The 14,996-nt window shown below is 49.5% G+C and overlaps 1 protein-coding gene across 1 annotated transcript in view; it reads right to left on the minus strand.

Annotated features, from left to right (window-relative positions):
* Positions 1-14,716, minus strand: part of LOC143981569 (uncharacterized) — a 95,049-nt gene extending 80,333 nt beyond the window's left edge. The window contains exon 1 of the mRNA XM_077479531.1: positions 14,613-14,716. Coding sequence (XP_077335657.1) covers positions 14,613-14,676 — 64 coding nt within the window. The 5' untranslated portion in view covers positions 14,677-14,716. The remainder of the gene's footprint in view (positions 1-14,612) is intronic.
* Between the last annotated feature and the right edge of the window lie 280 nt (positions 14,717-14,996).

Genomic DNA, 14,996 nt, shown 5'->3' on the forward strand with positions numbered 1-14,996 from the left:
TAATGTTATATCTGGTTCCTGCAATATGGTTGAAAATCATTGAGAAAAATGGCATGGGTAGCCCTCCCTGCCCATTACCAGCCCCTTTGGGTCTTGTACGGATATTAAGGGGAACCCCGTACCCATATTAAAAAAAGGAAATGCGTGTGGCCCCCAGGCCCTATATACCGTATATACTCGAGTATAGGCCGACCCGAATATAAGCCGAGGCCCCCAATTTACCCCCCAAAAAACTGGCAAACTTATTGACTCGTGTATAAGCCGAGGGTGAGACATGCCTGTCCATCCCTGTGTGTGTGTCCGTCCATCCCTGTGTGTCCGTCCATCCCTGTGTGTCCGTCCATCCCTGTGTGTCCGTCCATCCCTGTGTGTCCGTCCATCCATCCCTGTGTGTGTGTGTGTCCATCCATCCATCCATCCCTGTGTGTGTGTGTCTCCATCCATCCATCCATCCATCCCTGTGTGTGTGTGTCTCCATCCATCCATCCATCCATCCCTGTGTGTGTGTGTCTCCATCCGTCCATCCATCCATCCCTGTGTGTGTCTCCATCCATGTGTGTGTGTGTGTGTGTGTGTGTGTGTGTGTGTGTGTGTGTGTGTGTGTGTGTCCAGCCTACCTTTGTCCCGAGCCTCCGTCCCGTGCCTTGCCTCCTTGCCTCCGTCCCGTGCCGTGCCTTGCCTCCTTGCATCCGTCCCGTGTCGTGCCTTGCCTTGCCCCCGTCCCGTCCCGTCCCGTGCCCTCTTCGTCGGCGGCCATTGTAAAGTTCAAAAGCTGCGCCGCCGCCTTCGCCTGTGATAGGCGGAACACTGAATTTCCCAGCAGCCTGTGTTCCGCCTATCACAGACGTCGTATCATCCTCGTCCGTAGTACGAGGATGATACGATGTCCGTGATAGGCGGAACACAGGCTGCTGGGAAATTCAGTGTTCCGCCTATCACAGGCGAAGGCGGAGCCGGAGGCGCGGCTTTTGAATAGAATGGCCGCTGTCTGTCTGCTCGACACGCTGATCGAGCGGGCAGACAGCGATGACTCGAGTATAAGCCGAGGGGGGCACTTTCAGCCTCAAAAAAGAGGCTGAAAATCTCGGCTTATACTCGAGTATATACGGTACTCAGAACAGCAGTATACAGGCGGTGCAAACAAGACAGGGACTGTGTAGGTTTGTTGTGTTAAGTAGAATCTGTTTGTAATTTATAACTGGTACATTTTTAAAGTGTAGCTCCAGTCAAAAAAACTATTTTTAAGCGTTTTGGAAAACATAGGGAAGGGTTATCACCCCTGTATAATTTGTTTTGTCGTCCATCTTTTTTCATCTCACTTGCTGTTGTCTCCTTCCGTTTGCAAGTAGGAGATGTTTGTAAGTTGGATGTTTGAAAGTAGGGGCCTGCCCTATATGCTCTGCAGAAATGGAGGAACAAGGTGTTGGTGTTGCCACAACATTGTAAGCCCTCAAAGTGACTCTTGGTGGGTGCTGGAGCGCCCTGCTGTGAACGATTATATCAAGAATTGTAATTACATGCCATTGTTGAACAGTGGTAGAAAAATTGACCTTTGGTGGTTGTGGTGCTGGTGCCACAACACTATAAGTCCTCACCGTTACTCTGGGTGGGCACAGGAAGGGGCCCTCCTGTGAAATATTATATCAAGAATTGTAATTACATGCCCCTGTTAAACAGAGGCTAAAAAAATGGGCCTTAGGCACTGGTGCTGGTGCCACGACACTGCAACCTCTCCCATATACTCTAGTTTTAATGCAGGAATTAGCCCTGCTGCAAAGCATTGCATTAAAAATTGTAATTAAATGCCCCTGTTAAACAGGGGCAGAAAAATTGGGCTGGTGGCATCACCCAGAACCAGAAATGTTCTTCCAACATATCAGCGGAGGAGGAAGAGGATAGACAATCAACATAACAGGACAGTCACTCAGCATCAGCATAGGCAGTCTTGAAGGGATGTGATATTAACCGCTTCCCGCCCGCCCTATAGCCGAATGACGGCCTTAGGGCGGGCGGCTTCCTACGCCTGGCCGTCCCTGGACGGCCTGGTGTTTACTTCCGCGATGCGTGCCGCCGCGGGCGCGCATCGCGGAAGTTCTGTGTTTGCCGTGTCCCCCGGGGACAGGCAAACACAGATCGCTGTAAACGGCCAATCACAGCGGCCGTTTACAGCGTGATCGGCGTGTCCAATGGAAGATGATCTCATATGTAAACATATGAGATCATCTCTCAGCGCCGCTCTCCCTCCTCACACAGACAGCGTGTGAGAGGGGAGAGAAGAACGGCTGCAGCAGCCGTTAGTGTACAAAAGAAAAAAAAAAAAAAAAAGTGTAAAAAAAAGTTTAAAAAAAGTTAAAAAAAAGTGCCATCCTCCCCCAGATCCATCCTCCCCCAGAGCCATCCTCCCCCAGAGCCATCCTCCCCCAGTGCCATGCCCCCCCCCAGTGCCATGCCCCCCCCAGTGCCATGCCCCCCCCAGTGCCATCCTGCCCCAGTGCCATCCGCCTTAGTGCCATCCTGCCCCAGTGCCATCCGCCCCAGTGCAATCCACCCCACCCCAGTGCCACCTGCCCGCAGTGCTATCTGTCCCCAGTGCCACCTGTTGTCAGTGCCATTTGTCCCCAGTGCCACGTATAAGTGGCATCTGTCAGTGCCACGTGTTATTAGTGCCACATAGTGCCATCTGTCATCAGTGCCACATATTAGTGCCACGTGTCATCAGTGCCACATATTAGTGTCATCTGTCATCAGTGCCACATATTAGTGCCATCCGTCATCAGTGCCACGTATAAGTGTCATCATTGCCACGTATCAGTGCCATCTGTCATCAGTGTCACGTGTCATTGTCCTGGTATTTCAAAAGTGTAATAAGTAGTCAACAAGTTAGATGTGTAATTTATGCTTCTAGAACACGTGATGGCGCTCCCTGCATGTTGGGCCTCTCTATGTGGCCAGGCTGTGAAAAAGTCCCACACATGTGGTATTGTAATACTCAGGAGGAGTAGCAGAATTTTTGGGGGGTGTCATTTGTGGTATACACATGCCACGTGAGAGAAATAACCTATTACAATGACAATTTTGTGGAGAAAAATAAAAAAAATGAAAAATCTTCATTTTGCAAAGAATTGTGGGAAAAAAATGACAACATCAAAAAGCTCACCATGCCTCTTACTAAATACCTTGGAATGTCTACTTTCCAAAAAGGGGTCATTTGGGGGGTATTTGTACTTTCCTGACTTGTTCGGGTCACAAGAAGTGAGATCGGCCACCAGTACATCAGATGTGATCAATTTTGTGCGATTTGCACCACAGCTTGTAGACTCTATAACTTTCACAAAGACCAAATAATATCCACTAATTTGGGTTATTTTTACCAAAGATATGTAGCAGTATAAATTGTGGCCAAAATGTATGAAGAAAAATTAATAATTTGCATAATTCTGTCACAGAAACAAAGAAATATGCGTTTTTTTGTCCAAATTTTCGGTCTTTTTTCATTTATAGCGCAAAAAATAAAAACCCCAGAGGTGATCAAATACCACCAAAAGAAAGCTCTATTTGTGGGAAAAAAAGGACACAAAATTCATTTGGGTACAGTGTTGCATGACTGAGTAATTGTCATTCAAAGTGTGAGAGCACCGAAAGCTGAAAATTGGTCTGGGCAGGAAGGGTGTTTAAGTGCCCAGTAAGCAAGTGGTTAAAAAAAAATTATTTGGTTACATCAGCTTCAGGTGCTTGGTAGCTGTGGGTGATCCAAGACTGATTCATCTTGATGAAGGTCAGTCGATCAACTGATTCGGTGGACAGGCACGCAGTGTGATCGGTAACAAAGCCACCAGCAGCACTGAAGGTGCGTTCCGAAAGAACGCTGGATGCAGGACAGGCCAGTAGCTCAATTGCATACTGTGCAAGCTCTGGCCAGTGATCCATCCTCAAGACCCAGTAAGCCAGAGGATTTTCGGTGGGAAAGGTGTCCAAGTCTGACCTTGCCCCTAGGCATTCCTGCACCATGTAAATTAGACGCTGGCGATGGGTGCTGGAACCGATCATACCTTGGGGCTGCGGACTAAAAAATTTTCTGAAAGCATTGGTCAGACGGCCACCTTCTCCACCGCTCCTTCTGACTGATGCCTCAGCAACACGTTGTCCAGGACCAGGAGTTTGTAACCTCCCAGTCTCTGGGAACGCGTTGCACAGACCTTTCTGCAAGGCCTCCCGGATAGGGATGGCCGAACGGTTTGCCCAGCGGTCGTTTCGCGGCGAATTTCGGCTGTTCGCGGTCCGCCCGATCGGCGGACTATTGCAGCTTTTCGCCCCGGCGGACTTCCGTGTTTACTGTGTAAAAGAACTTTGACCTATGATGACACATCCATAATGTGGTACAGGACAGCCAATTGAGACATTACAGCACATGGACACTTGGACATTCCCCCTAACTTATAAATAGACCCGATCCGGCAGCCATTTTACATTCTTTCTTCTGTCACTATAGGGAGAGGTTGCTGTGTGGAGCAGGGAGAGATTGCAGTGACCCAAATCGCTAGCTATTAGGTGCACAAAAGTTCTTTTAAGGACTGGTATGGTATAGGTGTAGTTCAGGATATAGGTTTGAGGCACTGCTATTCAAGTCATTGTTGCAGCAGCCTGTCTTTTGTCAGTGTAGAGAGAGGGACAGGATGCTGTGTGCAGCAGGGACAGTCAGTTTAATCATTAGCTGTTACTATTAGGTCCACAAAAGTCCTTTTCAGGACTGGTATGGTAAAGTAGTACAGGATATAGTTTTGAGTGCTATTCGAGTTATTGTTGCAGCAGCCTGTGTTTTGTCAGTTTAAATAGGGACAGGCAGGAAGCTGTGTGTGGCAGTGAGGGACAGTCAGTTTAATCAGTAGCTGTTACTATTAGGTCCACAAAGGTTCTTTTCAGGACTGGTATGGTAATAGGCTTGTACACGTATAATATTCTTTTTTCCAAATATAGAAAGAATATTATACTTGACTGCTGCCCTTCTGCTGCAGTAGTCCTTTATGAGTATAGGGACTGAGGTACAGTCTGCTAATCACAACCTACTAGTTCCACAAAGGTCCTTATAAGGACTGGTATGGTATAGGGTACTACAGTACATAGGGTTGAGTGAGGTACAGTCTGCTATTCCTTAAGGACTGGTATAGGTCCACAATATATAGAGAAGAGGTGCACTACTGCTGACTGCTGCCTATACTGCAGCAGTCCTTTATCAGTATAGGGACTGAGGTACAGTCTGCTAATCACAACCTACTAGTTCCACAAAGGTCCTTATAAAGACTGGTAAGGTATAGTGTACTACAGTACATAGGGTTGAGTGAGGTACAGTCTGCTATTCCTTAAGGACTGGTATAGGTCCACAATATATAGGGTTGAGGTGCACTACTGCTGACTGCTGCCCTATACTGCCGCAGTCCTTTATCAGTATAGGGACTGAGGTACATTCTGCTAATCACAACCTACTAGTTCCACAAAGGTCCTTATAAGGACTAGTAAGGTATAGTGTACTACAGTACATAGGGTTGAGTGAGGTACAGTCTGCTATTCCTTAAGGACTGGTATAGGTCCACAATATATAGGGTTGAGGTGCACTACTGCTGACTGCTGCCCTATTCTGCAGCAGTCCTTTATCAGTATAGGGACTGAGAGTTTTGTCACAGGGTCATTTAAAAAATGACAGGCAGAGGAAGAGGCAGGCCCTTCCACAGGGGTGGTAGGGGTAGGGCAGGAGCAACAGGCTTGAGCCAAAGTGGGAAGTTGCAGAAGGTGCATTCATTTTTTTTTAGAGGATGCACTAGACTTGGTTGAGTGGCTCACTCAGCCTTACTCTTCTGCACCCTCCTCATCCTCTCGATCTGCACCCTCTTCTTCACTCTCTGCTATGTGCACCCCCAAAGACACCACCACCAACAACACCACCACCACATACCTTCCGCTTGAGTCACAGGAATTATTTTCTGATCCATCACAAGACATTTCTGATGCGCAGCCACTCTTGGCATTGGATCAGGAAGAGGAGGTAGCAACAACCGCCACTCAGCAGTCTGACGACAGTGCCCATATCAGCCCAAGGAGGAGGTTGGTCCCCGGTGTTGCTGCCTACTCCGAGATCTTTAATTATAGCGGTGGGGAAGGTGATGTCGATGATGACGTGTCTAGTGATGTCACGTGGGTGCCCACAAGAGAGGAAGAGGAGGGGAGTTCAGAGGGAGATATGGACCAGCAGATAGGGAGGAGAAGCAGGAATAACTTACATTGCACAGGAGGGACAAAGCAGACTGCTAATGTATCAGGAGCGAGTCATCGGCCATGTACGGTCACATTTGGTGCTCCCAGGACGCCGGCACATGGCTCGGCAGTGTGGGCTTTTTTAACGTGTCCGCTGCTGACAATAGTGTTGCCATCTGCAATCTTTGCAGTCAACGCATTAGTCGCGGTAAGCCCAACACTCACCTTGGGACAACCGCCGTAAGAAGGCACATAAGCAGCCATCACCTAACCTAGTGGGAGCAACGGAACACACAAAGCCACACTCTAGGCTCTCACCGTCCAGCCTCGTCTTCTACTTCTCCTTCTCCTCTCTCCTCACAATTGTCCTCTACTCCCCCTTCCATCACGCCAAGCTCACGTATTTCTGCAAAAAGGCAGGCTTCCATGGGCCTAATGTTCGAGCGTAAAAAAATGATGACGCCGGATAACCCTCTTGCCCAACGGTTGACGGCTGGCTTGTCAGAACTGATAGCCTGCCAACTACTGCCATATTATCTGGTGGACTCGGAGGCCTTTCTAAAATTTGTGGCCATTGGAACACCACAATGGAAGGTCCCAGGAAGGAAGTATTTCTCAGACAAGGGCATCCCAGAGCTATATGGCCATGTTCAGCGGCAAGTGAATGTATCTCTGGCACACAGTGTCGTGCCAAGATACATCTGACCACAGACACGTGGTCTAGCAAACACGGGCAGGGAAGGTATATCACTTTTACTGCCCACTGGGTGAACGTTCTGACGGCCGTCAAGCATGTAACCCGTGGCACCTGTGTAGATTTGGTTTTACTCTCACGGATTGCATGCAGGCCTGGCTCTTCTTCTCCTCCTCCTCCTACTCTATCCTCCTCTCTCTCCTCCTCGGCTGACTCCTCCTTTTCCACTGCTAGCGTCTCTTCCGCTGCACCGCCCAAGCTCCCCAGAACCTATTCGACATGCCAGGTGAGACGTTGCCATGCCGTGCTGCGTCTGTTGTGCCTGGAAGCCAAGAGCCACACTGGCCCGGCACTCCTTTCAGCTTTGCGTTCACAGGCAGATCAGTGGCTAACACCGCTCAATTTGACAGTTGGTAAAGTGGTGTGTGACAACGGTGCCAATCTGCTTAGTGCATTGAAACAGGGCAAAATTACGCACGTGCCATGCATGGCACACGTCTTAAACTTGGTCGTGCAGCGATTCGTTGTCAAATACCCTGGGGTCCAGGACATCTTGCGGCAGGCAAGGAAAATCTCGGCCCATTTCAGAAGATCTTACACGGCCATGGCTCGCCTTGCTGACATTCAGCGGCGACACAATCTGCCGGTCAGACGTCTTATTTGCGATTGCCCGACACGATGGAACTCAACCTTCTATATGCTTGATAGGCTGCTCCAGCAGAAATGTGCAGTTAATGTCTACCTGTATGAACTCTGCGGCAGAACAGGTTCTGGGAGCTGGGTTTTTTTTCACCGCGCCAGTGGCTGCTCATGCACGATGCATACAGACTTATGCGGCCATTTGAGGAGATCACCAAACTGGTCAGTCGCAGCCATGGCGCCATCAGTGACATGGTACCTTATGCCTTCTTTATGGAGCGTGCTTTGCGTCGTGTCATTGATCAAGCTGTGGAGGAGCAGGAGCGGGAAGATGAGGAAGTCGCAATGCTGGATGAATTCCCAGGGGGTGCTACTCTATCTGAGACAAGTGAACAACAGAAGTCTGAAGAGGAGTCAGAGGAGGATGGTGTCGGGGCGGATGAGGAGGAGCAAGAAGAGCATGCTTTAAACCTATCTGGGATCCCTGTTGTTGTGCATGGATGGGGAGAGGAGAATCAAGAGGACGACATTATCCTGGATGATGAGCAGGAGCCAGGCCACCACACCGCTTCCACTTTAGTGCAAATGGGGGCCTTCATGCTCCAGTGTTTTAATAGGGACCCCGTATAAACAGCATTATGGTCAAGTTCCAGTACTGGGTGGCAACGTACTTAGACCCCCGGTACAAATACAAAATGGCGGAAATGTTACCGCCGTCACAGAGGGCTGTCAGAATGGACCACGAATGGACCACTTCCAGACCTTGCTTCGAGAAATGCTGTATTCTGCTTTTGCGTGCGCTGGCAGAGGAGCAATTCCCACTCCCAGAGAAGGAGTTGCGGATACCAATCCAACAGCAGCTGTACCTCTGCTGTGCATATTATGAGGGGCTCCCACCATCCCTGTGCTTTGCTCATTATGAGGGTCTCCCACCATCCCTGTGCTGTGCTGATTTCCTCCTGGGGCTGCTTATTATGTGGGGCTCCCACCATCCCTGTGCTGTGCTGACTTCCTCCTGGGGCTGTACCTTTGCTGTGCTCATTATGAGGGGCTCCCACCATCCCTGTGCTATGCTCATTATGAGGGGCTCCCACCATAGCTGTGCTATGCTGACTTCCTCCTGGGGCTGCTTACGGTGCAGGTGTCAGTGCTGTATATCACGGTGCTGGTGTCAGTGCTGTATATCACAGCGCTGGTGTCAGTGCTCTCTATCACGGTGCTGGTGTCAGTGCTGTATATCACGGTGCTGGTGTCAGTGCTTTATGTCACGCTGCTGATGTCAGTGCTCTCTATCATGGTACTGGTGTGAGATAACTCTATATCACGGTGCAGGTGTCATTGCTGTATGTCACGCTGCTGATGTCAGTGCTCTCTATCACGGTGCTGGTGTCAGATCACTCTATTACGGTGCAGGTGTCATTGCTCTATGTCACGCTGCTGATGTCAGTGCTCTCTATCATGGTGCTGGTGTCAGATCACTCTATTACGGTGCAGGTGTCATTGCTCTATGTCACACTGCTGATGTCAGTGCTCTCTATCACGGTGCTGGTGTCAGATCACTCTATTACGGTGCAGGTGTCATTGCTCTATGTCACGCTGCTGATGTCAGTGCTCTCTATCATGGTGCTGGTGTCAGATCACTCTATTACGGTGCAGGTGTCATTGCTCTATGTCACACTGCTGATGTCAGTGCTCTCTATCACGGTGCTGGTGTCAGATCACTCTATTACGGTGCAGGTGTCATTGCTCTATGTCACGCTGCTGATGTCAGTGCTCTCTATCACGGTGCTGGTGTCAGTGCTGTATATCACGGTGCTGGTGTCAGTTCTTAATGTCACGCTGCTAATGTCTGTGCTCTCTATCACGGTGCTGGTGTCAGATGACTCTATCACGGTGCAGGTGTCATTGCTGTATGTCACGCTGCTGATGTCAGTGCTCTCTATCACAGTGCTGGTGTCAGATCACTCTATCACGGTGCAGGTGTCATTGCTGTATGTCACGCTGCTGGTGATCATCTCCTGCACCCTCTTCTTTGCCTACCCTGACCTTCCCTCTCCTCCATTGCCTTCATGCGCTCCACAGTCCTGAATTGTCAGAATTTCACATATAAAAAATGAATGCTTGTAGTTGTCGATCCCAGATTCACCTCATACATGTGTCATTGGCCATGTGGTGGGACTATGTTTGCACAGCTAGTAATTATTTTGTGGCTGCAAATTTGACCTGTAGGTTTGCAAAGTTCACCTCCCATTGAAGTCAATGGGGCCCGCCGTGAACGTTACGGTTCGTGAACTATCGGCCGCGTTTGTGGTCCGCGTTCGTGGTCCGCGTTCGCGAAACGTCCCGTCGGAAGGTCGTCCATCACTACTCCCGGTGATGTCTCATCCTCTGCTCCCTCTGTGACGGCACGATAAGGTCAGTAACCTTACCCTTGTACCGTGGATCAAGGAGAGTGGCCAGCCAGTAATGATCCCTCTCCTTGATCCGAAGAATACGAGGATCCTTCCGCAGGCTTTGCAGGATCAGGGAGGCCATGCAGCGTAGGTTAGCTGAGGCATTCGGTCCAGAGTCCTCTGGGTCACTAAGGACAACATGATCCACAGCTATCTCCTCCCAGCTATGTACAAGTCCACGGGTTTCTTGGGACTGTAAATCATCCCTACAAGACTGCTGCTGCTGCTGATGCTGAGTGCCAGCCTCCACCTCCATGCTGACACAATCATCCTCCTCCTCCTCATCCTCTTCCTGTGTGATGGGTGGCACAGCAGGAACACTGTCTGGATAAAGGAGGCCTTGAGAGGCAAGGAAGTCCTGCTCTTCCTGCCTCTGTTCTGCCTCAAGTGCCCTATCCATTATTCCATGCAGCGTATGCTCCAAGAGGTGGACAAGAGGTACAGTGTCACTGATGCATGCACTGTCAACTGCTCACCATCCTTGTGGCCTACTCAAACGGTGACAGGACAGTGCATGCATCCCTGATCATGCCCCACTGGCGTGGTGAGAAAAAACCAAGCTCCCCTGACCCTGTCCTGGTGCCGTAGTCGCAAAGGTACTCATTGATGGCCCTCTGCTGCGTGTGCAGCCACTGCAGCATGGCCAACGTTGAGTTCCACCTGGTGGGCATGTCACATATAAGGCGGGTCTTGGGCAGGTTCAACTCCTTTTGGAGCTCAGCCAGCCGAGCACAGGCATTAAATGATCGGCGGAAATGCACACAGACTTTCCTGGCCTGCTTCTGGACACCCTGTAAGTCCGGGTACCTGCCCCAAGAACCGCTGTACCACCAGGTTAAGGACGTGAGCCACACAGGGCACATGGGTCAGTTGTTCCTGTCAAAGGGCAGAGAAGGAGGTTGGTGCCATTGTCGCAAACCACCATTCCTGGCTTAAGCTGGCGTGGCGTCAACAGCCTCTCAGCCTGCCCCTGCAGAGCTGACAAAACATGCGCCCCAGTGTGGCTCCTGTCCCCAAAACAAACCAGCGCAAGCACGGCATGGCATTGTTTTGCCTGCGTACTTGCATAGCCCCTGGAACGCCTACGGAGCACCGCTGGTTCTGAGGAAAGAGCACTGGAAGAGTCCATGGAGGAAGAAGAAAAGGAGGGGGTGGAGGATAGAGGTGTGTCACAACCAATAGTAGCATTTTGGAGGTGTGGTGGCGGAACAACCTCCAACACTACTGCACTTTGTCCTGCATCCTTCCTAGCTGCCAGAAGAGTGACCCAATGGGCCCTGAAAGACAGGTAACATCCCTGTCCATGCCTGCTGGACCATGAGTCAGCGGTAATATGCACCTTACCACTGACCGCCCTGTCCAGCGAGGCAAGGACATTGCCTTCCACATGCCGGTAGAGAGCCGGAATCGCCTTCCGTGAGAAAAAGTGGCGTTTGGGGACCTGCCACTGAGGAACCGCACATTGTACAAACTCACGGAAGGGGGCCGAGTCTACCAACTGAAAAGGCAGCAGTTGAAGTGCTAGCAATTTAGCCAAGCTAGCATTCAACCACTGGGCATGTGGATGGCTGGGAGTGAACTTCTTTCGCAGCTCCAGCAGCTGGGGCAGGGACATTTGCCTGCTATAATCGGACGTGGGTGTACTGCTAGCAGAGTGCCCGGAAGCACTTGGCTGTGACACACCTAATTCTACACCTTCATTCCTCTCAGAGCAGGTTTCAGAAAGGACTGAAGGTCTAGTGGGGTTGGAGACCCCAGCTGATGAGGAGCAAGGAGAGGTCCGCTTTGTTCTTTGGTGTGGGTCTTTGAGGTACGCTTGCCAACGAGCTGCATGGCAGGTCAACATATGTCTGGTCAAGCATGTGGTACCCAAGCGGCAGATGTTTTGGCCACGCGAGATACACTTGAGACATATGTTGCAAATAGCAGCGGTGCAATCTGATGCACTCATCTCAAAAAAGGCCCACACCAAAGAACTTTTAGAATAACGCGCAAAGGCAGCGCCCTGCACAGGCGGAGCTCTGCGGTGTGATTCAGTCGGTGTGCTGCCCCTAAGCTGGCCCCCAGAGGGCATCCTGCCTCATTGGACATGTACCTCCTCCTCCTCTCTCCTACCAGGCACCCACGTGGAGTCAGTGCCCTCATCATCCCCTCCCTCTTCAACGCTGGAGCAAACCTGGCAGTATGCTGCAGCTTGTGGAACATGACTGCCAGATTGCTGTCCTTCTTGAGCATCCCCTCTCTCTGCATTCACGCTACTGCCTTCCTCTAGCTGAGTATCATCATCAGAGCCTTCAAAACACTGGGCATCCTCCTGGAGCATGTACCCAACACTGTGCTCAAAGAGTTCAGGAGACTCCTCAGGAGGACGTGGTGGGTCTAGGGAAGGAGTCACCGATGATGACATTTAGAGGAGGGAAGACAATGCGTTGGCAGCTGCTTTGCTAGTACTCTGAGCCTGGGTGAGAGAGGATGAGGAGGATGAAGAGGGCTTGGTCATCCACTCTACCAAGTCGTTGGCATGTTGCGGCTCAACACGTCCAGCTGCCGAAAAGAAGGACAAGCGTGTCCCATGGCCACGTGCTCATGATGACGATGCACCACGTCCACGACCAGCACTGTTGTCTCTAGACACAGAGCTTGCTTGCCCTCTTTTATCAGCTTGCGCCTGTCTGCCTCTCCTTGCTGGCCTTCCAGACATGGTAATGGCCTGAAGGGAGTTGGGAAAACCAGCAATTGGGTAGTGTATATTGTGCTGGAGGCACACACAACATCCACTAACTCCTGCAGATGGCAGATGGCTCAATTAGAGAAGAGCTATGTAGGTGGATATAACGGTGTATACTGGGTTCAGAGCACGCAGACAGCATGCACAATCTCTTAACACTGACTGCAAGCTCTATTTAAAACGAGCAAGATAGTTAGCTATATAGGTGGATATAGCGATGTATACTGGGTTCAGAGCACACAGACAGCATGCACAATCTCCTACCACTAACTGCAAGCTCTATTTAAAATGAGCAAGATAGCTAGCTATATAGATGGATATAGCGGTGTATACTGGGTTCAGAGCACGCAGACAGCACGCACAATCTCCTACCACTGACTGCAAGCTCTATTTATAACGAGCAAGATAGCTAGCTATATAGATGGATATAGCGGTGTATATACTGGGTTCAGAGCATGCAGACAGCACGCACAATCTCCTACCACTGACTGCAAGCTCTATTTAAAACGAGCAAGATAGCTAGCTATATAGATGGATATAGCGGTGTATATACTGGGTTCAGAGCACGCAGACAGCACGCACAATCTCCTACCACTGACTGCAAGCTCTATTTAAAACAAGCAAGATAGCTATAAAACGGGGGGAGTGGTGTTGCGCTCCTTAAAAAATAATATATATATTTTTCTTATAATAAATTAATAAAATATTTAACTATGCTTCAAACTTAGCAAACATTTATCAGGGTCATCAATAAAGTGCAAAAGTGCAGATGAAATAATATCCTGAATTAAATGGCATATATGTTAAAAGAGACATAATATTTTTCTACTGTTCAAAAAACAAATATAAAATATATATCAAACACGTGCAATACTGCAAAAAAAATAAAATATAATATAAAGTGTAACTGCAAGTGATTCTAAAACTGTGCAACATACACAAAGAGTGAATGGTTCATAAAGTGACTTGTTTTGGCAAAGAGAAAATTAAAATTAAGTAAATGTAAATGAAAACGGATAATTAAATAAAAAATACTTTTAACAAACTAAGTGTAAGGAGTTTTTAGTGCAATATTGGACGTTATTCCTTGGTCCAATGTGCAATAGTAGTACAGGTGTGCAAGTCTTTCACTGGAACACTGTGTGCTGCTATCTTGACATTTGGTGATACTGTGCCTTTAAGTGCAGAAAAGGTAGATCTTCAGTGTCACTGACACCCGTGGTTATAATGAATGATTACCTTACTGCTGTAAGGTAAACAGCATGTAGCAGGATATTATAGGGGGAAGGGGTCCCTTCAGATCGATCCTTTCATAGGCGTTCCTACACTATATGAAGTGAAGCCAGGGGGGGGAGGGAGGGATGGTCCTTTCCTTTTTTCCTCTCTTTCCACTGGGCGTTTAGATGTCTTGGATCACTCAAATCACTAAGGTGCTTTTTACAGGCATCCTGCCTATGGCCAATCATGGCTCTCCTCGCTGTCGGCACTGTGATTGGCCACACATGTGGGGTCATAGTGCATGCTTGGCCAATCATGAGCCAGCAATGCACTGCGATGGTGCAGTGCATTGCGGGCCATGAGCGCCACACGAATTTGGCCCCATAACGTTCGGAATTCGCCGAACGGGCGAACAGCCGATGTTTGAGTCGAACATATGTTCGACTCGAACATGAAGCTCATCCCTACTCTCTATATATGTACGCTGTGTATATTCCCTATTACTGTCTGTCATGCAATGCCTGTTGTTGTATCATCTTCCTATATATAAAGAGGAAGTGTACAATATACGGTGTGGCTGGTGGTGGCGTATAGAGAAGTTCTTCATCACTCCCCCCCTCCCCAGTACACTCACCTGGGGACACCCAGCTCCAGAGTCCGCAGAGCAACAGGAGGACACAGGACACGGAGCGCTCCATCTCTACTCAACAACGACTAGTTAAATGCGCGCCCCCACCCTTCCTGTATTGCTCTCTTACGAAAGCGAAAGAGCAGAGCCAACAGAAAGATCACCGGCAATATATTTTCTGAAGTTTCATAGTTAAAAAAAAGGAAACATGTTTGAAACCAGGCTGGTGGTGGGGGTGTAATGGTGTGGGGGATGGGATATCACTGGTTCAGGCTGGTGGTGGGGGTGTAATGGTGTGGGGGATGGGGTATCACCGGTTCAGGCTGGTGGTGGGGGTGTAATGGTGTGGGGGATGGGATATCACCGGTTCAGGCTGGTGGTGGGGGTGTA

This window comes from Lithobates pipiens, unplaced genomic scaffold (genome assembly GCF_037356315.1).
Source record: "Lithobates pipiens isolate NorthernLeopardFrog02 unplaced genomic scaffold, aLitPip1_a1.2 Scaffold_16, whole genome shotgun sequence".
Lineage (NCBI taxonomy): Eukaryota > Metazoa > Chordata > Amphibia > Anura > Ranidae > Lithobates > Lithobates pipiens.